At 36.6% G+C, this 22732-nt stretch overlaps 6 protein-coding genes across 9 annotated transcripts; 3 read left to right on the top strand and 3 right to left on the bottom strand.

The window, feature by feature from the left end:
• Positions 1 to 109: 109 nt before the first annotated feature.
• On the bottom strand, positions 110 to 5100 carry eff (ubiquitin-conjugating enzyme E2 eff). Its single transcript, XM_066392570.1, has 5 exons — positions 4776 to 5100; positions 4237 to 4300; positions 2420 to 2451; positions 2061 to 2244; positions 110 to 1268 (listed from the first exon to the last, which is right to left on the bottom strand). Exons 1-5 carry the CDS (start codon positions 4797 to 4799, stop codon positions 1129 to 1131), a joined length of 444 nt encoding a protein of 147 aa, XP_066248667.1. The 5' UTR covers positions 4800 to 5100; the 3' UTR covers positions 110 to 1128.
• Positions 5101 to 6361: 1261 nt separating this feature from the next.
• LOC136410171 (cytosolic carboxypeptidase-like protein 5) lies at positions 6362 to 12036 on the top strand. 3 transcript variants are annotated; one of them, XM_066392202.1, is made up of 10 exons: positions 6362 to 6836; positions 7450 to 7593; positions 7650 to 7795; positions 7854 to 8186; positions 8307 to 8578; positions 8631 to 8791; positions 8879 to 9182; positions 9496 to 9700; positions 9893 to 10084; positions 10637 to 12036. In XM_066392202.1, the coding sequence occupies exons 1-10, from the start codon at positions 6743 to 6745 to the stop codon at positions 11321 to 11323; spliced, it is 2538 nt and encodes an 845-aa protein (XP_066248299.1). In that variant the 5' UTR covers positions 6362 to 6742; the 3' UTR covers positions 11324 to 12036. The 3 variants fall into 3 exon arrangements, with proteins under 3 accessions (XP_066248299.1, XP_066248297.1, XP_066248298.1); XM_066392200.1 differs by having other exon boundaries at positions 8631 to 9182; XM_066392201.1 differs by lacking the exon at positions 6362 to 6836 and adding an exon at positions 6879 to 6999 and having other exon boundaries at positions 8631 to 9182.
• A 517-nt stretch (positions 12037 to 12553) lies between these two features.
• LOC136410429 (leucine-rich repeat-containing protein 15) lies at positions 12554 to 14480 on the top strand. Its single transcript, XM_066392586.1, has 2 exons — positions 12554 to 12737; positions 12937 to 14480. Exon 2 carries the CDS (start codon positions 12938 to 12940, stop codon positions 14084 to 14086), a length of 1149 nt encoding a protein of 382 aa, XP_066248683.1. The 5' UTR covers positions 12554 to 12737; position 12937; the 3' UTR covers positions 14087 to 14480.
• A 228-nt stretch (positions 14481 to 14708) lies between these two features.
• LOC136410275 (8-oxo-dGDP phosphatase NUDT18) lies at positions 14709 to 17966 on the top strand. Its single transcript, XM_066392345.1, has 5 exons — positions 14709 to 15257; positions 15503 to 15640; positions 15692 to 15838; positions 17211 to 17487; positions 17536 to 17966. The coding sequence occupies exons 1-5, from the start codon at positions 14998 to 15000 to the stop codon at positions 17725 to 17727; spliced, it is 1014 nt and encodes a 337-aa protein (XP_066248442.1). The 5' UTR covers positions 14709 to 14997; the 3' UTR covers positions 17728 to 17966.
• On the bottom strand, positions 15834 to 17214 carry CycJ (Cyclin J). 2 transcript variants are annotated; one of them, XM_066392346.1, is made up of 6 exons: positions 17008 to 17214; positions 16851 to 16958; positions 16624 to 16795; positions 16286 to 16564; positions 16071 to 16236; positions 15834 to 16013 (listed from the first exon to the last, which is right to left on the bottom strand). In XM_066392346.1, exons 1-6 carry the CDS (start codon positions 17047 to 17049, stop codon positions 15890 to 15892), a joined length of 891 nt encoding a protein of 296 aa, XP_066248443.1. In that variant the 5' UTR covers positions 17050 to 17214; the 3' UTR covers positions 15834 to 15889. The 2 variants fall into 2 exon arrangements, with proteins under 2 accessions (XP_066248443.1, XP_066248444.1); XM_066392347.1 differs by having other exon boundaries at positions 15834 to 16007.
• A 724-nt stretch (positions 17967 to 18690) lies between the features above and the next one.
• Positions 18691 to 20897, bottom strand: LOC136410415 (uncharacterized). Its single transcript, XM_066392567.1, has 4 exons — positions 20370 to 20897; positions 19502 to 19645; positions 19153 to 19445; positions 18691 to 19090 (listed from the first exon to the last, which is right to left on the bottom strand). Exons 1-4 carry the CDS (start codon positions 20376 to 20378, stop codon positions 18916 to 18918), a joined length of 621 nt encoding a protein of 206 aa, XP_066248664.1. The 5' UTR covers positions 20379 to 20897; the 3' UTR covers positions 18691 to 18915.
• Between the last annotated feature and the right edge of the window lie 1835 nt (positions 20898 to 22732).

The following is a 22732-nucleotide window of genomic DNA, read 5'->3' as shown; positions in this document are numbered from 1 at the left end:
ACAGATACATGAATGAAACACCGGAAAGAAAAACTGCCGAATTTTTTTATTTACCCACCAAGAATTATTTTAGCCATTCCGAAAGTCTCAAAAAGAAACAACCATCAAATCAGAGTTTAAACATAATTTAATAAAATCACTGAAGAGGGCAAATATAAATATGTATTCTAAAATTTTATAATTATTTTACAGAGGTCTTTCGACAGCATTCAAGGCCAAACTAAAAAAAAGAATTTACGAAGGGATTGGGCAGGAGTCAGCGCGTCGGGGTCCCGGAATTATCCACGTTTGGTACCCAATCTTGCTCGCCAACGATGGTAGACTTTCATGGGCGTCACAACGACTGGCGTAACGTCATTCCACTGATGAAAAATATTTATTTGACCGATGTGGTATTTTTTGAACCAGTGGAATGGCTCCCTTTGAGTTAAAATGGCAGTTGCACTGTCATTTTGACACTCACGAAGATTTACCATATTTCTACATTTCAGTGAAAGTAAAAAAAAGATTGACGTCTGCACTCTTGATGACGTTAACAATTGCGCCTCGAAGATGTCTCCCTGAGTGAAGTAAAATGAGTCCCAATGAAATGAATGAGGGAGACATCAGGAGGTGGAAAACCTAAGAACGCGTGCAGTTGTTGAAAAATCGCAAGTTTATTTCTATCTCATAATATACCTAGCAGAACCACAAAACCTACAGTATTAATTTAACTAACAATATTTGATTTAATAATACAGTAATAAGTGTATGTTACGCCCTAACGGTAGGGTCAATCCGGGACCCGGGCCGGACCGAACACGCCAGGCTACCGAAAACGTTTAGAACGGTTTTCGCTTCTGAAACATCTTCATCGCCGTGCGGGCCAGGAACAAAAATCCACTCCTTACAACCACATTTATATTTAAAGGATCAGAACCAAAGAAACTATTTGGGTTGTTAATTATAACGTGGCGACAGTCCGGGAGCGCGAAGCGCAAAAAAAAATGTACAAATTATAAGACGTTTACTGATGAGACTGAGCCGATCCCCTTCCATTGTTGTTGATAACTGTGTTGTTGAATAAGTTTTGCGTTTTGTTTTGTTTACCATCTAATTAGGTGTAGTGGTGATTTGGGGGCCGGGCCATCACATAGCGTACTTGCGAGTCCACTCGCGCGCCAATTCATTGTATTTCTCGCGATCTGTCTTGTATATCCTAGCGATTTCGGGAACTAGAGGGTCGTCGGGGTTCGGATCACACAGCAGTGAGCAGATTGACAACAGTACTAGAACAACAAAAACAGAATTTAAGCACTACTATGCAGGATGTTCCAAATTTTATGTAAAATTCAATGATATAACAATATGGCACAAAAGATTTTTCATTGATATCTTTTTAAATTCGAAATTTCCAGTCTCTTTTGAAGAGACTTTGTAGGATCCAATTCACAGGAAATGCAGAGAAAAATCTATTTCACATAAGTTGGTGCTTTACAATGGATTTCATCAAAATTGATAATTTTCACGGAATAATGCTTTCTGAAGTCGTAATGGTGATGGAGGGTATTCCACTTAGTGATCTCTTAGTAGGGGAAAAAATGAGAATGTATAAAAATGATGCTGGGCTAAGAGCATGGACAAGACTTAGACTCATCATAAACTAGAAAGAGAGATCGTCATTACACACACAATAAGAAAGGGAAAACTTTAAACACTTTATACATTCCAACAATCCTTATTATGACTGTGCATTAACGACGTGACAAAAACAAAGAGCTTCTCTCTACATAAACAATGCAGGAAATGATTTGATAGTTTCACAGTACCATGCACTTTTAATCTGGATATTCCACATTAACGTATCGATAAAAGAACTGTACGTGGGTCAAAGAAACTCCCGAAATTAAAAAGAAGGAAATTTGTAGTTTTGATGTGACCTGTGAGGCAAATCTTTAAATTAAAAATAAAGGTAAACTCATATAGTGATGATGTAACAAATTACTCTAAGCTCATTTCCGAAAGTTTAAAAATACCACACATATACCAAAAATAACCAAAAAACTGATAGTATAACTCACCTTTTGAAATAGTTAAGGCTGGAGACCACTGAGACCTTAAAATATCAAGGCAGATACTACCATTACTATTTATATTTGGGTGGTAGATTCTTGTCGTGAAAGCCACTTTGGGGGGCTTAAACGGGTAGTCTGTGGGAAAGTGAATTGTTAAGAAAAATACGCCACCTTGGTATGGACTATCCGGCTGAAAAAGACACAAAAACCGACTAGATTATAATAGTTAAAACTCAGCTAAAGTGACATCAAATCATGCCAATTAAACCAATTTAACCACATGGTGATTTGGATGAAATTATTGAATTGAATTCAAACCATTAAAACCTGTTACTTGATATGTGGCAGATTAACATAATACTTACTGGTCCCATAATTGTGGCTTGCCAATGAAATACTGAAAATAAAACATACAATAATTAACAAAGAATAATAATGACGTTTGTGTAAGCATAAAAATGGCCGCCTAGAGCTATCTGTCTTAATCTAACACGTTAGAAAATCTCATAATAAAGCAATGACAGAAGAGAAGGTCGATCATTTTATAACATATCTTGGTAATGTACCTTTCACCATAGCATAAAGCTCATTGTGTTCAAGAAATCCTAAAACAATGTCAAATATAAAAGCTTTGCTCTGAAGCACACTTTTTAAAGCAAGTTATGAAACTAGAAAGAAGTAAAGCATACTGTCAAAGCAATGAGTGACGGTTTTTGCACTTATTTAATTTTCTAAATAATACCGTACAATCATGAGTATTGCTTCAATGACAATAAGCTAACTATTACTAAAAAAAAATGTTAATATATTTTTTAATGGTATAAAAATACAGGGTCCTCCCCTATAACAAAAATCAAAATTTAGTAACAGAATGCACCCATTTTGTTTGTATTCAAGACAAAAATATTACTCGAGTATTTACAATTTGAGTTTAGATTTCATGAATTGGGGATGTACCCCATCCAATCAACTATTCCACAACGGACACCTTCTATCTATCTCATATATAAATTATTAAATGTATGAGGAAAATTCTTTAACTTAAATACCAACATAACTGGACCTATCTCAATTCTAAAAAGATCCCAAAGTGAGTCACCATATGTTAAAATGTAAGACAAATCTATACTATTTAATGAGGAAATAAGATTTTTTAACCCCCTATTTCGCTTGAGGTCATGCCTTAAGACTGGAATCAATATTATACAGCTACTCTGTCTTAATATGTAGACTTTGTGAGGTTTTGTCAATAAATGCCTTTTAAACGATCTATTTGTTTTGAATTTAGTTAGTTATATCATATGGAATATTACTTTGAAGCTTGGCAAAGGAAGCTACAGGCATTTTTATCTTGCAAAGGATTATTAGAAGTATTGGGATTTATTCAAGAACCAGTTGCAGATGTTATTTTACTAAGCTAAACTTCTTAAAACGTCTGTGCTCTCCTTGTTTATTCTCAGTCTAGTTATGTTTTTCATCTTAAGTTCATTTCCATAGTTTTTTGAGATAAGGATCTATTTAAAAGATAACCTAGTAGTGGACCTATGAATTCTAAACTTTTTCAAGAATCAAAATGGGGATGCCATTTAAGCATGTTTAAACTGATTTGTTTCAAATATCACACAGTGTAGGATGTAAATAATCTGCAGTAATATGAAGCAGTCAAAAGATGGTTCACAACTACTGTGCACTGAATGACACAAAATTTCACTTTTAGTCATATCAGTATTCAAGAGTAAGTTGTTGCTCAAGAGTTTATCGACACCACCAGCAAAAAAAGTAACAAAATTCTTTTGCAATCAATGTGGAATTGGAGATGTAATAATTGTCTCTGCAAACTCTTGCAAATCTATAAACAAAGTTGGAGCCACTAAAAAAATTTAAATAAAATTAAATTGACGCTTTAAAATGGTTGAAAATGACTCTCACCAAGTAAAATACACCAATGCAACCTTCCTCTAAGGAACAACCAAGCTCTTCTCTAAGCACAAATTTTTTTTTTTTTTAACTACGAAATAAAGCTATGAAAGACATAAAAAGTGAAACCATTGAAATGGCTTGATTTTTCTTCTAATAGTAGATTACACCTCACTTTTATATTCATGAGGATTGACCATAAAGACCCAGAAACAAGTATCATTTCCAAACATCGACTGATGTAAATATAAATTTTTCCACTTACAGTCATCGCCAACAGGTCCTGCTGAACATTGTGCTGGAGGGTCCCTTCCAAGGTCTTGTAGTTCCTAAAACAGGGCACAAAACTGGTGAACCACCTTGAAACAAAACCTCCCGATTTAATAATAGAAACTTGAAAGTCAGATGGTGAGGTTAGAAACATGTGCATGGGCACTTGTAATGACAAATTATTGGACTTAATTTTAGAGGGGCTGATTTAATACTTTCTTCAGTACGTCAACACATGAATGATTTAAGGAATATCTTTTAGAAACATTTTTCCGTTTCATGTAGGGATGTTTTTGTTTTGTATGTATTTATGCATTTTTTAAAACTTTTTCTCAGTAGTAATTTTTTTACTTTGGAGACTTTCAATATAATTGTGAGACGAAAAATGTGCTAGAATCGCCCGATTTACAGCTAGTTTCTCACGTTGAAATCCTTCAGATAGCATTTCACAACTCGAGGGCGTTTTTCTCCGAGGGAAAATACAAGCGGGACTCGAAATATTTCACATTCAGCACGTAGAACACTGCATCCTACCTTATTAATTCGCTTTAAAGCCATTTGGTTCTCTGTGTGTGGAATAAACACTGGATTTTCCACCAGACAATGAAACGGTCAGTCAAGGACCTCTCCGTCGACTGCAAAGATGGCCTCCTTCAAAACACGACGTAAATCAAATAAAACCTTTGAAATAATTTTATGGCGATTTTCACTATGGGGGTTGCACACTGGGTTCGATGCTGCCACGGGGGATTTAAAACACCTCAATTAAACGCCCAGAAAGGCTGCATCAACTGAAAAATGCCCAGGGATTGAGAGTTGAAGTGACTGATAACTTCCGTGGCGAAATTTCTGTCGCATTTTTTTATTCTTCGAAAACCAAAAAGTCTCCGTCACGGTCGGTAAGGTAGGAATCTACCGTGTTACCCCTAGGATTTGGTTCGAAGTGTTGCTACTGCCCGGTAGCTAGCTGCAGATACACGCATTCCGAGTGCTCGAACAGATCAAATGATGTCTTGTAACAATTAATTATAATGTTCAGTTGCAGAGACAAAACAAGATTAAATCAATTAAATATGCACAGCTAAGATTAAAGCGACGAACCGCTCCTAATGCTCGCTCTATATTCGCTCACTTTAATTATTAGCAGCTCAGCTTATCAAGGCCGTACTTAAATACGTTTTAAGGTAAACAAAACGAGCGAACCATAAAATTTCGTGTTTTACAAGCAAAATCAACGTTTACTCGATCATGTTTAAAATTTCACCAAACCCAATTCCAGTTAAAAGAACTCGTTTACTGTGACAGTATGTAAATTAAGAAAATAATCCGCTCTAAAAATCGACCTCTAGGAATCCAATAGAGCGAAATTAAATGAGAGTTGGTAAGTACTTGCATCAGTTGAATGGAAGATTTGATTTCTACGCAAAATAGTCCAAGTTCCGAATTTTTATCGTTTATGCAGAAGGAGATACGACGAGTATGACGTAAATATTAAAATTATAATATGGAAACTTGCAAGCAAACATTAATTTGCGACACACTCACGCATCCGCAGAAAGTACTTTTATAGTAATTGTGTCCGAAAATTTAAAAATTTTTTATCCATTTATTCCATGTATTGGCTCATTTTGTTGTTACTTTTTCATTGATTCAAACCAACATTTTCAAAGCCAATTAATGCATTCTTAATGATTTCCAAATGACGACTTTAATCCTCACAAGCCTCTTCCACATTACTTACTGGGCCTTTCACCTGCTCAGCTCGTTGTTCCTGTGTATCTTCTACATTTTAACAACCCTCTAAAAATCTTAATTTTACCTATAATAACCCGCAAAATTCTGTCTGTTAACTCTAAAACATCTTACAGTTTTTGTCGCAGGCGTTCTTGAACGTTCATGATTTTTTGAAAAGTAAAATTATTTGCCAAGTCATTTCTGTACCCAGACCTGCACTTGAGCACATAGTGTAGCTGCAATAAAAATGAACTTTGGCGCCATCTTTAACTGAGGGGAACAAGTGACTGTTGATACAGGACAAGACATAAAACAAAATGTCAGTGGTAGTTTGACAGGTCTGTCATGACACAAAATTATTGAAAAACTATATATTTTAATTTAAAATAGACAATTTCTGCGTTTAAACAGGTTTGTGGCCTTTAAATTTGACATATTTGCAATCAGACTCATGGAATTTACAATATTTCTAATTGACACCTAAATACACATAAATAATAATCAGCTGTTTATTGTCACAACCCCCTAAACAAAATGTGTAGGCTTTCACCCTAATTTACAACCAATTTACCCCCTTTATTAACAACCCCTTTAATTAACTCATTTCCATTCCTCAAATTTGTGAAAAAAAACAGGTTTCTAGGTCAATCGCTTTGTTCTCTATGACCTTAGCATTCCTCAGGCACAAAAGAATCTCACTTTTCAGACAGTTTTCCCACCAATATACACAAAAATAATGTGCAATCCTGTAACAAATCCCTTGTGAGATGGATGGCATTAATTGTGCCCAATTTACTTTCCACAATGACTTTGATTCGGCAAACCTGGCAAGAGTGGAATTTGTTTCAAATAGTGAAACGGGTAAGTTAATAAAAACCTGCATTGGTTAATGTTTCAAATAGATTTACATATTTGGTAGACAGTAGATTATATTTGTCATGAATGGGCTTGCTACTGCCCTTACAAGGTGACCTAGAAGATCAGACTGTGCCTTCCATTTCTCTCTATATTCCAAGGACTCGAGGTGCATAAAATCAATGGTTGACTTCAGAAATAGATTTATTTCTGATGTCAATTGCAATGTGAATCACAATTTGCAATAAAGTCAGAAATCTACAACTGACTTTTGTAATTATATATATTGGGAAACTAAACTAAATCTCAATACTTTTTTAACAGAGCTAAACAGAAAATTTTCCCACCTGAGGAAATTGCTGATAAAGGTGTCAATATGTAATTCAGTTTATTAAAGCAGTTATGGAGATGTAAAGTATTGCATTTCGTGATTTTTTACCAAAATTCTCTATCAGGAGAGTTAACAATTACCCAATTTTCTTTCCTACGATATAGGTGAAATTCTGCCTTCCGCCAATGGCGTGGCCCCATTTCGGGACGTCGGTCAGTAAATTGCTCTTGTGTGGAAAATAAGATTTCCCTCATAGCAATTTTTTTCTCATTCCTACAAACTTTTCAGCTGTTTCTAAACAAAGCTCCACCAGCAGCAATAAAATCGCAATCGAAATTCCTGATGCCGAATTCAATCTTTGGACCAAACCAGACTGTAATGGAACAGAATTTGAAAATGGAAATAGAACGTGGTTTTATTTTGGCATTAAAGGTAAATTTTCAATTTTCAATCTTACAAATCAACTTTTATTCTTGCCCTTATTGCAGCTCCCCGACCAGGTCTGCTTGTCAAACTTAATTTGGTGGATTTAAACAGACAGGGAAAAATGTACAGTCAGGGCATGGCTCCTGTGTTCAGAATCATGCCTGGGAGGCCCAAATGGGAACGAGTTCAAGATAAGCCTGTATATAGTGTAAAGTTTTTCTTAAAAAAGTTCTAGGAATTCCTATAGTTGTCTATATATTTTTTAGATAAATGAAGATATTTTCACTTTATCTTTCAAATTTCGGACACCAGAAAATCTGGAGAGTTGTACATATTTTGCCTTCACGTATCCTTTTGCCTATTCTGAATTGCAGAAAATGTTACACAACATTGATGCCAAGCACTTTTCTATCCAGCCTATTGCTGAAGATGATATTTATTATGTGCATGAAACTGTATGTCATTCTTTGGAAGGACGCAATGTGGATTTGATCACATTATCCTCTTTTCATGGTATTACCACTGAACGAGAGCCCAGATTGAAAAGCTTGTTTCCCTGTATAGATGAGGAGAGGCCCCATAAGTTTATTGGGAAGAAGGTATGATGTAAGACAAGGGTAAATAATTTATGTGACTAACTGCTACAGGATACAACCTCTAAGTGTCTATTTCTTTTATGCACCATACCATTTTAATAAAAATGAAAATGGGAATTTTAGGTGATTTTTGTCTCAGCCCGGGTGCACCCAGGCGAAACCCCTTCTTCCTTTGTTTTCAACGGAATTCTCAATTTCCTGCTAAACAAAGACGACTTGCAGGCTCAAATCTTAAGAAAACACTATGTGTTCAAACTCATTCCATTTTTAAACCCTGATGGAGTAGCCAATGGGCATTACAGAACTGACACAAGAGGTGTGAACTTGAATAGAATTTACCTCAACCCCACCCTTACGGAGCACCCCTCAATTTTCGCTGCAAGAAGCTTAATTAGGTAGTAATTTTGTGTGATAAAAATCGAGTGTTTTCTGACTGATTGGCCTTAGGTACCACCATTTTGGAGAGGAAAAGGAAGATAAGATCCCCAAATGCGAGATTTGCCAACACAACCCTTCAGCGAATCACGATAATGAGCACTTGCATAAACTCTCTAACATGTCCCTAAATGAAGAACAGTCCAACAGCAGTATCTCCTGGTGCACCAAATGTAAGGCGAGCATCCTCAAGCTGGAGAAAACGATGCCGGGAATCTCAACTTTAGTGCCCACCTTTAACCAGCCTTCGCGTTCTTTAGGGCATAATTTCTGCCGGCAGTGCGGCTGCAAGTTGACTCACACAGAGACTAATGAAGAGGTCAAATTCGAAGAACACGTTACGGTGGGCAATCACGGTGACGTCAATGCCAACGAGTCCGGTCTGTTTCTGTACCTGGACCTGCACGGACACGCCTCAAAAAAGGGCATTTTCATGTATGGGAACCATTTTGATGACTTGGAGAGGCGGGTCGAGTGTATGCTGCTGCCTAAGTTGATGGGATTGAACAATCATCATTTCCATTTTCAAGGGTGCAATTTCACTGAGAGGAATATGTATCTCCGGTAAGAAAAGATACGATACTTGACGGTTTTATAATTGTGTCTGGCACAAGTATTATACAGAATACATTGCCATTGCCAGATGTTAGTTACACATTCTACGCCTTAAGATAATATTTGTATTTCTTGGAAAAATTGTATTATAGGGCGTTGTATGCTTATTTAGATGCCAAAGAGATGATTTCCATACATCTTCACTTTGATTTTGAGAGAAAAATAGCTAGTCAAAACTATTAAGTTTTCAAATACGAATTGGCTTTAAAACACTATACAACGTTTAAATTCTAATGTTTATTGAATATCAAAATGTTTTCAGGGATAAACGAGATGGAATGAGCAGGGCCGGCTCAGGTAGAGTGGCTGTTCTCTCCCTTACCGGAATCATCAAGAGCTACACCTTAGAATGTAACTACAATACTGGTAGATTGGTGAACGTGTTGCCGCCCACCGTGAAGGAAAATTCCGGCAAAGTCCACACTTTATCCGTACCGCCCAAATACACCCCTCAGATATTCGAAGAGGTAACTGAACGTTTGAGCTATTTGCACCAGTGCTCACTCAATGCAGCAATATGGCCTATTTTTTCCTTGTTTCATTATGATGTTTAGTAAAATGTTAAACAGACGCAGATAGCTTTTATAAACTGAATGTGGACTGGTGCGAGTGCTCGTTCTCATCAAAAGTAATCGACATGCTTTTAAAATTACGATTAGGTGGGTCGGTCTTTGGGTGCCTCCATTTTGGACCTCACCGGTCACAATCCGTTGTCCCGTCTGCCAAATTCGGAGTTTCACAATTTGGGTGGTCTCAGGGAGTGGCTGCGCACGAGTTGCTGCTCCAACAATTTCGGAGATGCCCGGCCGAAACTGTCGCGAATGCGCACCCCCTCTCAGGCCCAAAATCAGGTACTTGACAATGATAATGTCGATGACATTCCCGTTCACATAACTACGTGTACTGTGTCGTAAATGTTCCGGCCTTTGCCTAAACTTCTGTTCTCTTTTTGCCAATACTATTGTATTCAATTTGAGCAAGACATTTTGCTCGAATTATTGTAGCTAACCTGTGATTAAATTCTTGTAGATTTTAGGTATTAGATTGGCGGTCTTCATGGCGCTTAACCATTTCAAGAATCTCATGTATTTTTTTATACCTATAGCTTTTTTAATTAAAGTTTTAATAACCATTTTGTTTTAGTTGTTTTACAAGTTTGTGTTGCCGCTTGTTTCGTATGTTCCAAGAAATATCTCATTCCCAGTCCAGAGATATTTTAAAGGAACAAATTTTCATTTAATTGACGCACTGTATATTTTTTTCTTTGGCAGCTCCTCTTGAGGTATAACATCGCCGTTACGTCACATCCTTCCCAATTTTAAACTGTATAATCGAAGAAAAAGGCAGAACACCTTTTTGTAACGTACAATGTAATAAAGTTGGTAAGTTTGTTATTGCTTCAGGGCAAAGGGCGAGCCGTGCAGCGACCCAGAGCGTCGGTGCGAAAGTCGGTCAAACAGTTGAACAAATCCAGGACTTCAGTGCCGGTGGAACGCAAGGAGAACCTGGCTTGCCACGCCGCTTTGAGCCTGCCGAGCTGCTCGAAATCCTCGGTCAAACTCAACCGACCGTTCAGATCCAAAAGCAGGAAAGACATTTGCTTGAAGACGAAGAACGCGGCGTCTAGTGAAAAACTGCAAACTAAAGTTGGAAAAGGCAAAAAACCACCACAGACAAACCCCAAAGCAGAGCCCCAACTTCAAGATAAAGAAAAGGAGGACGAGTTACACTTGAGAGAGATATGCTTCATCAAAAACCCAGAGGGCAAAACCATGATTGCCAAGTACAAGAACAAAGACAGCGAGGAGTTTGACGATAATTTGGTGGTATCTTGGGACGCCCCCACGTCTAAAGCCACAGTCTTTACCCACAAATCCAAGGTGGCTACTTCAGCCCATTTTATTCGTAACAAGTCGCCCGCCGAGCCGAGCACCAGCAAACAGGGCAGCTTTCGAATCCCCAATTTCACTAAGAACCCACTGAAGACCAAATTCAAAAAGCAAACTCTAAGGAGGTTGGTAAGTGCCACCGAGCTTGGTAAGATTGACCGTAAAAAGAAGAAAAAGCTGCGCATGAAGTCTTTGAACTAATTATTGCCAAATCTTGTGCGAAATTTGCAGTCTGAGGTGCGTAGAGCGGACCCTAATTATTAGTGTTTTGCCATTGCCATGGGTTTTGACTTTTGTATTTATATACAGTTTTAATTATATTACAAAAGAGTATGGTATTTTTGCTTGGAGGGTTATTGTGAGTGACAAACCTTGTTTTCTGCAATTCAAACGATTAATAGGTAATTTTTGAAATTAAGAATTTGGTAATTAAGGATTAAAAGTATATAGGTAGGGGTAGCTGGGTGTTTGACGGTTAATGGAAGTTGTTACAGCAATTTAAATCTGTTCCATATTTCCTATAGCTGGATCTCAAATCATAACAACACTATATAACATTATTTGCATAACAACATTATTAGATAACTATCGAGTGTGTCCTGTTCTCGTGCTCACACTGCAGGTATTTCCATTATTATCGAAGACGGGGCATTCGCTCAATGGAAAAAAATTTGATGAATTTTAAAGACAATTTTCAGAGAGAGGATCCTATCTATTTCTGATAATGACAAAAATCCCTGTAGTATGTGAATTAACACACTGTATAATGTGAAGTGTGCTTCGCTTAAATGTAGGTGGTGTGTGTAGGGGGCGTATTTGGAACCAGAGAGTGATATAATTTTGTGATTTAATTAGAGAGAAAATGTTTATTTTGCCTATTATTTAACTGAAAAATATAAAATTTATTAACCCGAGAGTTTTATTATTAATTTCATTTTGAACCTGGACAAAGAAGTGTCTCATGAAATGCTTGTTAGGACAATTAAGAAACTAAGTATTTTGCGAAAATTAAAATTTTTCGGTCCTTATGGCAGTGTCTCACTTGGTTTGTAGTAAAGAACGCAAAACTGCCGACTTTAAAACGGGTTTTCTGCCTTACCAGTCTATGAGTCACCGCTGTCTAAACAATATACCGATAATGAAGGGGCTATTCTTTCACAATTGCACTTTCAAAAGCAGTTTAATCGTCTTAAATGCCGAAATTTTTGGATTTATTGATACTATAATGTCCGAGGTTTTAAATCGCGACGCCATTTCCTTGAAACAAGATATTAAACTGACATGATACTTAAAAAAGAAATGTGTGATGCAACCAACTATACAGTAATTGTATTGATTATTTTTCTCTCTGTTAGACCAAAGGACATAAATAAAGAGGGGAAAATAAGCACCTGTGAAATCAGCTGATCAATGTAATCCAAAATTTTTCCTATCTGCCAGGTTTGTTATTGACACCTGTTGTTTCTATTATTAATTGTTGTTTGGTTTTAATTTATAAAGAAATTGTTGTCTCTAGAGGTTTAAGGATCTTATTAAGTAGCAAAATAAGGACAATGCATTTAAAAATAAATTGCTAAAATTTTAGTTCAAAAGAACTACCTATATTATCAATCAGGTAAGCAGGAGCTAAATCTTATCTCATCATTCCTTCACTCATTAACGCCACAGTTGCTTCTTTGGCCTTCACATTATGGGATTTCCTTTATTGGAATTACCCCGTTACGAACCTACACTTCATTGTTGAGAAATCATTCAATCAAGTGCATGAATTTAACATTATTCCATTGCACCTGCAGTATTTTTTTATTTTCCAGAATGAACAATTCACTACTCAAATTCCTGCCTCTACTCCCAGTTCTGCTGTGTGTACAGGCTTCAGTAAATAGATGCGCTAACAAGCTGCTAGAACCATGTATTTGTGGAGACCAATACATTGAACGAATATCAAAGTTCGTGGTAAACTGCACTAACACAGGATTCACCACCACTGAAGCGCTACAGGTATTGCCTGAACAGACAAATGTTCTAATATTCACAGGGAATCATTTAAATGTGTTGCCAATGAACATTTTTGGGGACAGCCCATATTTAAGTGAACTACAAGTTATTGACATGAGCAATAATGGGATTCGAGAAATTAAAGGGAAAACATTTCATCATGTAACTAAGGTGCAAAGACTTATATTGAATCATAACAATATTTCCATTGCCGAAGAGGATGATAGAAATTTTCACCATCCCCGAGTATTTTCAAATTTTTTCAATCTGGAAGAATTGCATTTGACAAATGCATTTGCTGATAATACTGATTCGGAACTAGCTGATGATTTACATGACATTTTTGTGAATAGCAATCTAACCAAACTGTATAAGTTGCATTTGGAGCAGAATGAGATTAAAGGCTGGAAAGATGAGAAGGTATTTTGTGACCTGCCAAACTTACATGACCTCTACTTAGGTGACAATAAGATCCCCAGTCTAAATTTCAAAATTTTATGCTTAAAAAAGCTTCGATATTTGGATCTGGAGTACAACAATATTACGAAATTCACTCAAAAAGATTTGGACCTTTTTGATCAACTGCAGAATGAACCTTCAAGGTCTGAAGTACTTACACTAGAAATTGGCAATAATCCCTTAAAATGCGACGCTGCAGCTAGAAATTTATACCTTTGGAGCCAAAATACCAGAGTCAAAATCAGAAATGAGGACCAGTTGAAGTGTATCAATGCCAAGTATGGGCAAAGGTACATAGTGAATTTGAAGAGTCTCATAGAGTCCAAACAGGGCCGTGTTTCGAAAGCTTTGACAGTATTACTGGTAGTATTGATATGTATTTTAGTAACTTTAGCGTCTGCCTATGTGTATCTCAAAAAAGATAGCGTTCGAAATAAGTTGTCACCTGTGTTTGAGGCTATTACACGTAAAGTGCAATATACCACCATTGAGTCTCAAGAGGTTTAAAATAAGATCTCAGTGATTAAAATCAGAGTGATGTAAAAGTGCCGTCCAGCGTGTTTTTATCTAGTATAATTTGTTTAGAAACTGATTGTATATTGTATTTTTATATTATTGCGTTAAAGTTCTGGGATTTCCAGTAAAGGTTGTATAAGTATTAATGCGAATATCCTTGGGGATTTTTTTATGATTATAATGTATGAAATGTTTTGTAATAATTGTAGTTTTAGTTTCAATACAAACTAACGGGCGCAGTTTGCCAAGTAATACTAATTAACTGGAAATGGCTCCTCTTGTGACTGTGTGATAATGCTGGTGCCTCTTAATGACTAAGTTTTTAGTAATATAAGTTTTGATATGCTGTACTAATTTATAATTTTTTAATAAAGTTTACTAAGTATATATTATTATATCTTATCAGAAGCGTTAGACATTTTTTTATTAATTGAAATTACAGAACACCGAATTTGATAATAATCTTATTACGTCGCTTAACTCGTTAATCATTTGTGTTTGTCGTCACATTTGCGATGTTGTCACTGTTAGTTGTTATATCTCACTTCTCATAGTCTATCCTTGTCTGAGTCAGGCAATTAGAAAAAAACAGAACAGTAGTTTTTGTCGTACCTAACTAACCCCACTTTTTTGTTATTATTTTTTTAGTTGTCAAACAAATTAAACGGTAAATTTTCTCTTTGGAATTTAAAATATTCGCTTTAGGCTACTGCTGATGTTAATTACGCATTACCACACACACAAGTGCAGCATTTACCACTAGATTATATGCCTTTCAATGCGGTAAGAAGAAAACTAATTGCAACAGTACACCAGGCATTGGCCCAGGATTCACTAGTTCTCAACATTCTTTTATTGTTATCTACGCTAACGGCATTACAAAATTTACAGTCTTTAAAAATATGCCTGACACAGTCGAATCGAATCTAATTAAAGTCCTCAAAGGCCTGCCCCTATTCAGCGAGGAGGCTGAAATCTGTGACTTTTCTTTGGAGGAGCAAAATGAAGCCCTAGAATCCCAAGGCATTCAACCTAATGTTGATCCGAATTACAAACCTACTGTGGGCGAAACTGTAACTTATATTGTGGCATGTGTAATTTTAAATGAGCAAGGAGAGGTACTGATGATTCAAGAAGCAAAACAATCATGTGCAGGCAAATGGTAAGTAAAGTTTATATTGCCTGGAAGGAGAGAAATTGTAGTCCAGATTAGCTTGAGTATAAAGCCTACAGAATATTTGGCATAAATTTGGTGTTTTTGGCTCCAAAATGTACCCTGACATGCTCAAAGTATCCAATTTCTATTAGAAAATTTTACTACAGTTCATAATACAATGTGCAGAAATTTACAATGGGAAAACTATTAACAAACGACTATACGAATATTGTTGTTGGTTTGTCATAAAGGTATTTGCCTGCTGGAAGAATGGAGAAAGGCGAAACTGTTATAGAAGCATGTAAAAGGGAGGTGCTAGAAGAAACTGGATTGGAAATTGATTGTACTACTCTCTTGATGGTTGAGAGTGCAGGAGGGGTATGGCTAAGGTATATCGAAGCTCAGAAAGGATATTCTTGGCTTTAAGTTTTGCTTTGTAGATTTGTGCTCACAGGTGAAGTATCTGGAGGCATTTTGAAAACACCCGCGCAAGCTGATAAGGAATCTCTACAAGCAAAATGGATTAACAATTTGGAGGATATCACTCTGCGGGCTTCAGATATAGTGGAATTGATTGAGAAAGCTAGGTAAATCAATATATTTTGCAATTAATTTGAATAAATAAATTTTACTGTGGTTCAAATCTTTCTTAAAAATGAACATTTGGGACAACTCTGTATACCGCAGCTGCCACAATAATTCTCCCTGAATGTGCAAATTGAACTGGGATACAGCGTCAAAGCGTCAACCGTTTGACTATACCTAAAATTTGTTTTCCCCAAATTACTGCTTTCAAATATCATATTCTGCTTGTTTTACTTGTTAATATGAAGAGTGTAGAAAGGGCCGCGGATATCTTCGCTCGTATAGTCAGTTACTTGGTGGAGTCTATGGCTCCATGGAGATAACCCGCATTCCGCCCTACTAATTGCTATAATTCCTGCAGCAATCTCTGAAGGCCTGAACTCTTGCATGTAGTGAATGTCTGATGGAATTAACGTTTTGACGTTCTTTAAGGTGGTTCTTATACTCACTGTCAATGACATGATGCAAATATTCCAACGCTCCGCTGTGAATTCTATAGAAGATGCCTCGGAAATCTTCACAACACTGCGTTAGGTCCTGCTGAGTTATAGCAGCTTTCATGTAATAGTGCGTGTAATGAGCAGCTGTGGGAAACTTAATGTACCAGCAAAAGTACTCCAAAACTCTCATTTCCAGTTGCTTGTGCTCGTCCACAGTAAAGCAGTTTTGAACTAAGGCGTTTAATTCCGAAATTTTCGGTACATTACGGGTGTTTTCCTCAAATTTTACTTAAAGAGGCATATGATTACATATAACTTTGTCTATGTTTCTTTAAAAAGGCTTTTACCAGCTAATAACAAACACACATTGGCTACCAGCAATATTTTCCCAGGAACGACATTGTGGCCATCCATGAAGGTGTCCAGAAGGTATACTGCAAGATGCAGACTACAGTGGCTGTACTTTCGTTCAATGCACCTTTCTCTCAGATATTTTACAATTCGTGGTCGGCATTCCAGCTGAAACGGCCGTATAGTACTGACTACTTATGAGATGTGGTTAACAACAACAAACCTGCGGAGAGGTGTGCAAAAAAGGGATTTTAATTTTCTCCCTTTGCTTGATTACTTCCTTGAAACTATCGGCGTATTCGTCTAAATCGCTCCAAGGCGTAGATTCGGCCTAAAATTGCGTGTTGTGCTTTCAAAATGGGAAATAGTTGAGTACTTACGTAGGAGCAGGAATATTCACTTATAAGATTTGTCATTGTCATTTGGAGCTGTGGCACTCAACGTTTAAAGTAAACTGGTTTTTTCTTATCACCAAAACTTGTAAATTTCTGGCCCGAGTAAATAGCGATTTCGGCCTTTTTATGTTTACATTTTATGGCCTATATACCTAAAGCAGGTGCTATTTACATACATTTTTCTATAGGGCCTACAATCACGCCCGCAAAACAAAAGACCACACATGGCACCCCGACCAACTGCCCTGCCTCAGACCCTATTCTCAGCTACTCCTTCGGCTGGTGATAGTGATAAAAAAGAAAGCAACCAATAGGGTACACATCCTGCTCAGCGAGCGCACTTCGTGGCATTTGCCCACCTGCCAGGTGAACCCCAGCAAAAGTTACCATTCGACTTTGAGGAGGTTCATGGTGGACCTCTTTGGAGCTGAAGTTCCTACCCATAAACCCCATGGGCTGCTATCTGTGAGTGCGAGGAAAGTCCTGAAAAAAACAATATTAATTTTGCTTTAGGTGGAACATGATCCAAGAGATGGGAAAGATGGGGCTGCTCTCACTCTGCTGGTTTCGTTTAAATCTCCTCTGGAGGAGGTGCCGATCATAGGAAAGTGCGTCTGGCATGAGGTGTCGAAGGAGTTAGGCGATAAGCTTTTGCAGAAAGTAGTGGCTCGAAATGGCACCATCCAGTTCCATGTCATAAAATAAGTTTTGAGAGAATGAATTTCTTGTTGATATTATTTCAAAGTTTTATTCGCTTATTGTTGTAAATTTAATATATTTTTATACCTTTACCGCCTGTATGTTCATAGGTTTAAGTGTTAAACGATTCAGTTAAATGATCTATCACCTCTTGTTCCTTTCTGTGCATTTTAAACTTTAATTCCATTATTATTTTGTGTATGACAAGATTATAGTTAGTTTGTAAGAAATATAGGGAGGTCAAATAATTGTACAAATCGGTTTTTGCCTTTCCGTACAAACGCGTCCACAGGAGGATTATATACCTTTTTGTGAAACTGGGCTTTTTTGCTCGCAACCGATTTCGAGCTCAAGGCCGTTTAAAAAGAATGTTTGGGCTTTCCAGGTCGATCGGAGCAGTGGCGTGCAAAAGCCGAAATTTGTTGTTTTTTTTAATGCTCTTTTCCAAAAACGATTTAATGCACCGAAGCACAGGCTAGAGATAGATATCGGGGGCTGTGAGTTCCCGAAAATAAACCTATTGGGAGATTTCGTGCAACTTTTATACTGACTGAGTCATTCGCTTTATCATCCCGTACCTACAAAATACGAAGAGCGAGAAATTTGAAAAAAATCCTAAAGTGCTTTACATATGCGCGCATGAACTTGCCAGAAATGAAAGTGATCCGATGAAATTGTAGGGAATTTCTATACGCTTCATATGTATTATATTGAAAAATCCATTAGGGGCCGCGATTCATGATATTATGTGTCATGTGAACAGTTAAAGAAAAAGATGACTTTATAGAGCTTTCCAGTCACCATAATAACAAGAAAACAATCCTACGAGCTGTAGCGGTAAAAATATAGATTTTATAATTAGAGGTAATTTTTAATCTATTAAGCAAAAACTATAATGGAATAAATATAGAAAATAAACAGGAGCACGAACGTATTTTATTGTCTTTGGTACAAATTAAACCTCTTCATTATGATAATTAAAATATCTATAATATACACCGTAAGCATATGGCAATAAGCTATGTAACTTTATTCTTAATTTTATCATTTATTTATTTAATTTTTGTTATTTTCAATGTCAGTTTCAGCTTAATAACTTATTTTTTAATTAAATATTAATATTTATTTATCTCTACAAATATTAAACCGAATTTCGCTCTCTTCATCTGGCGCACTGACCCTCAAGTTGATAAACTAAGCCGCATAGCTATAATCTTTCCCCTGTATATTAACTCTTACGAATGTCTTCTTGTTGGGCTCAAAAGAGGTAGAATCTATAGAGTCAAGGGAAAAATCTGGAAAATCCCTCGTAATATCATTGTGATACCGATCCTTTTCCAGCTCCTCTGCCTCCTCCTCCAGGAATTTTCTATTAAATAAGATAATAGAAATTTTATTTTTGTCAAATCCGCAATCTCGCCAAAAACTGACCTATATTCCTCATCTTGCCCTTCACTCTCAGGCCTTTGATGCTTAACAGTATTAGGGGTGAAAAGGTTGTTTAAAGGGGGAGCAAAAAATCTTCCTCTGGGTATCATTCCACCTCCTCCAATTAGGGCGTTGCGGACTGCAGTATAAAGAGGAGGATTCAAGAGGAAAGGTGGAAGAAAGTCCGCTTGTCGGTTTTGGGGCGGAAGCGCAGGATGCAATAATTGGAACCTATTGGCTGTTGAAATAGCACGAGTTGTTGGTTGTTGTTGGTCATGGATTATCGCGGTTTGCACCTTTAAATATAATATTTATGGAAATTTTTAGGAAGGTTTAGTTAAGCTGAACTTGCCTGATTATGGCCTGCTGGGAGGTGATTTTGTTGATGGTGGAAAGGCAACAGTGGAAGGATCTGGTGCGTGCGAATGGAGCCTGTAAAGTAGAGCCATAAAGCAATTGACCTAATGGTGACGATAGTTAAAGTACTGCGGCTTGTCTGCAAATATAAGAAAAAAACATTTAGTTAGACGGTTAAAATAATAGAACTTTCACTATCTTTGCAAATAGTAATAAATCGAGTTTTTTGTGAATTTAAGTTACTTTAGCTGAGAAAGGCGCAAAACGTGAGCTAAAATGTTGCAACCCACAAGACCATTTATCGCCTTAAATATTATATCTAGTACTTAACCTTCGACATATAACAGGACCAAAAACGTTATTGCCTGTGTTAATTTATCTTCTATAAGATTTACCACTGAGATATACTCCTTACGTGACAAATTAGTATATGTTTAAAATCATGGTTTTTGATGACCATGAATCGTGTTATGATACTGTTAATACTGGCTAGTTTTACACGTCTGCAGAACTATTAGAAATTGATGGTATTCAAAATCAATCAACAACATCTGCAGGAAGAGGATCTTTAAATCAATCGTTGCACGCAGACCCCTTCAGGAAAAAGCACGTATCAAATGTATTCAAGTTGAGGCACACTTCTGCAGCACGCGTAAGAATCTGATGCAACAATAAGTCATAATACCTGCATTTCATGCTGCCATCACTGACTACTGAATAATTGCGGTTATTGGCATTGAGAGTGAAAAAGAGAAATGCGATAGCATTCCTATGAAAGTGCTCTCATTTAATTTTTAAAAAGTTAATATTTAATAATCCGTCGCTGCCAATATATTATCATGGATTAAATTCAAGTAACTAACCATCGACATTTTTATCAAGATATGCGCACTATATAACACCAAACACCACACGTTAATACAGCACAAATCAGATACCTTCAACGCACAGGCGATCGTTACTAAATTCCAACAAACACGAGTTTAGTCAAAAATAAAAGTATCTCAGCTGCCCCCTCTATAAAAGGCCGTTTCTGATCCTTTCAGATTTAATTTACTGAGCTCTATCAAGTTCAATAACAATCGGCTACGTTTACTTCGAGGCAAAGCCTATGCGAAGAGTTTTGTAACTGGGACCAATTCTTCATATAGAAGAACTTGAGACTGAAGGAATCAGGTCGCGATAATGTGACAATGTGCAACATCACGATGTTTTTCTTTCAACTTTACGTGTTGTAATAAGTGTGTTTTGTTATATGTACATTCCCACAACTTGTTCGAAATGATGATGTGGGAATTTGTTTAGAAGTTTCGCAATTAAATAAGTTCATCACTTTTACCAGAGAATTCCAAATTTTTTGCACAATCTGACAACGTCGACTATAAGGAAATCGCCCTGAAATGCCGATTTTCGACTATAATTTTTCAAACAATTGCCGAGTGCCGCGTTGCCGTTTTCTCATCTGAACAGAAAAATTCTTAAACTCTAGTCCAAATAGTTGATATCACCGCTCTTTCTTTCGCATTGGGCAAAGTAACGATTTTCTCCTATTAAATCCAGTAATAAGAGGTAAAATCAATTAACTATGAAATGTAATTCCTTGCGCATTTGTGCGTACATTTGCAACGAATCAATCTTTACCTCAACGATTAAGATTGACCAACAAATTGCATCAAGAAAGTTGCCTAAACAAACTTATTTCCTTTGAATTGAATTTTAAGTAACAAATCGAATCTTCGGCCTTGCCCAGGGCATTTTGGGCCGAATAAAGGAATAGTGAATGATACGAGTAGTAAGTGTAACAAAGTCATGGACATCAGATGGTCAATGAAATCACCGATATTAATCAAACACCATTGAGGATATAGCAGCAGCTGTCTGGAATATTGTAATTACACCGTCTATTAACATTCTAATGAAATTAACCACTCACTACCTTTACCTCGGTATTGTGTCATAGTATATCGAATCCAAATCAATCACGTCGATACGTATTAAGTTCGCGAAGCAGGAATGTATTACGAAAAAACATTTCTGCTAAAGGAGACATGCACTTTCCTTATTGTTTGCTTTAGGTATTCTGTCCATTCGATTGTTCATGATGTCATATTATTTATTAATTGAAGTTTGTAGAAGTCTGGTGGTGAATGGTCACCTTTAGTTAAGAGCGTCATGACACACACGCACAAAGAACTTGCCGGATTTGTCGGTCTAGGACACACCTCTTAGATTTTATAGACCAAAATCTCTGAGATTGTATTTTGTATTATATATAGCTGTCATTAATACTCCTACTTGAAATTCCTGACTTCGTTCTTGAATGTGTCTTTACCCAATTATATACGATGAAGATTAGAAAATTTAGTCTCAACGTACTTGAACTTCAAACAGCCACAACCAAAAAGCATGAAAAAATTAGGTATATTCAGCCATGGACTTAAAACTATAATTAAGTCTAGGTTTTGAAGGACATGATCTGACTATATACGTTCTCTGTAAAAACAATTATTAATGTAGGTATAAGTGATTAAGCATAATTTATTATTGGCAATTAGAATCTGTGCAAATATTTGATTAAAAACAACGTTTTATGGGCAGTTTATTCAATTAAATATCAGCAAACATGTATCACAATGAAAAAAGCAAAAAAACTGCGTGTCCCGATAAGCGTCAAAGATAAGAATTATTTATGGTAGCCCTGAATGAAACTTAGACGAATTGTATCAGTGGCGGACATACAGTCGGGCAGTTAGGTATTTTGTCCAGTGACCCACTTACCCGTTACAGATGCACCACAATGACCATAATAAAATAACATTTCTTTGAAGAAAAAAGATCGAGATTCACATCAAGTCTTCTTGATATTATGGTGAGAGTAAATGTTCATGCATTTCTTGTAATTCAGATATGACGTAGTAATTTGTATTACATACCATTCAAATTGTGTCTTATTGTTGTAAGGTAAACGATACAACACGCAGTGGCACATCTGTCTGAACAGTTTAGTGCTTTGCCCCGGACTCAGGGACCCACTTACCGTTGGGTCTACCATTGAATTGTACTATACAAGCTAAGTACTTATAATCTGCAAATTCATAAAATAAGCGGTCAAAGCAATGTTTATTGAAAATATGGTGAACGCAACATTTACCTAAATTTGTCGTTCAGGCACAGTCGAGCGCAATTCCAACTAATTCCATCATACTTTCCTCCATTTTTCCACGGC

Source organism: Euwallacea similis, chromosome 8, assembly GCF_039881205.1.
Source record: "Euwallacea similis isolate ESF13 chromosome 8, ESF131.1, whole genome shotgun sequence".
NCBI lineage: Eukaryota > Metazoa > Arthropoda > Insecta > Coleoptera > Curculionidae > Euwallacea > Euwallacea similis.
The sequence above is the reverse complement of the archived record's forward strand: the minus strand, read 5'-3'. Positions and strand labels throughout refer to the sequence as shown.

Excerpts from the sequence above, each read along its gene's own strand:
- eff (XM_066392570.1), bottom strand. The coding sequence starts at position 4,799 with ATGGCTTTAAAGCGAATTAATAAG. Across the intron at positions 4,301-4,775 it reads CTTTAAAGCGAATTAATAAG|GAACTACAAGACCTTGGAAG; the intron begins GTAGGATGCAGT and ends GCCCTGTTTTAG. Across the intron at positions 2,452-4,236 it reads AGGACCTGTTGGCGATGACT|TATTTCATTGGCAAGCCACA; the intron begins GTAAGTGGAAAA and ends TTTTATTTTCAG.
- LOC136410171 (XM_066392200.1), top strand. The coding sequence starts at position 6,743 with ATGGATGGCATTAATTGTGCCCAATTTACTTTCCACAATGACTTTGAT. Across the intron at positions 7,796-7,853 it reads AAGATAAGCCTGTATATAGT|ATAAATGAAGATATTTTCAC; the intron begins GTAAAGTTTTTC and ends TATATTTTTTAG. Across the intron at positions 8,187-8,306 it reads ATAAGTTTATTGGGAAGAAG|GTGATTTTTGTCTCAGCCCG; the intron begins GTATGATGTAAG and ends TGGGAATTTTAG.
- LOC136410429 (XM_066392586.1), top strand. The coding sequence starts at position 12,938 with ATGAACAATTCACTACTCAAATTCCTGCCTCTACTCCCAGTTCTGCTG.
- LOC136410275 (XM_066392345.1), top strand. The coding sequence starts at position 14,998 with ATGCCTGACACAGTCGAATCGAATCTAATTAAAGTCCTCAAAGGCCTG. Across the intron at positions 15,258-15,502 it reads CAATCATGTGCAGGCAAATG|GTATTTGCCTGCTGGAAGAA; the intron begins GTAAGTAAAGTT and ends TTTGTCATAAAG. Across the intron at positions 17,488-17,535 it reads AACCCCATGGGCTGCTATCT|GTGGAACATGATCCAAGAGA; the intron begins GTGAGTGCGAGG and ends ATTTTGCTTTAG.
- CycJ (XM_066392346.1), bottom strand. The coding sequence starts at position 17,049 with ATGACAATGACAAATCTTATAAGTGAATATTCCTGCTCCTAC. Across the intron at positions 16,959-17,007 it reads GTGAATATTCCTGCTCCTAC|GCCGAATCTACGCCTTGGAG; the intron begins GTAAGTACTCAA and ends ACGCAATTTTAG. Across the intron at positions 16,565-16,623 it reads TGTGTGTTTGTTATTAGCTG|TAAAATTTGAGGAAAACACC; the intron begins GTAAAAGCCTTT and ends TGCCTCTTTAAG.
- LOC136410415 (XM_066392567.1), bottom strand. Across the intron at positions 19,446-19,501 it reads TCCCAGCAGGCCATAATCAG|GTGCAAACCGCGATAATCCA; the intron begins GCAAGTTCAGCT and ends TTATATTTAAAG. Across the intron at positions 19,091-19,152 it reads GGGCAAGATGAGGAATATAG|AAAATTCCTGGAGGAGGAGG; the intron begins GTCAGTTTTTGG and ends CTTATTTAATAG.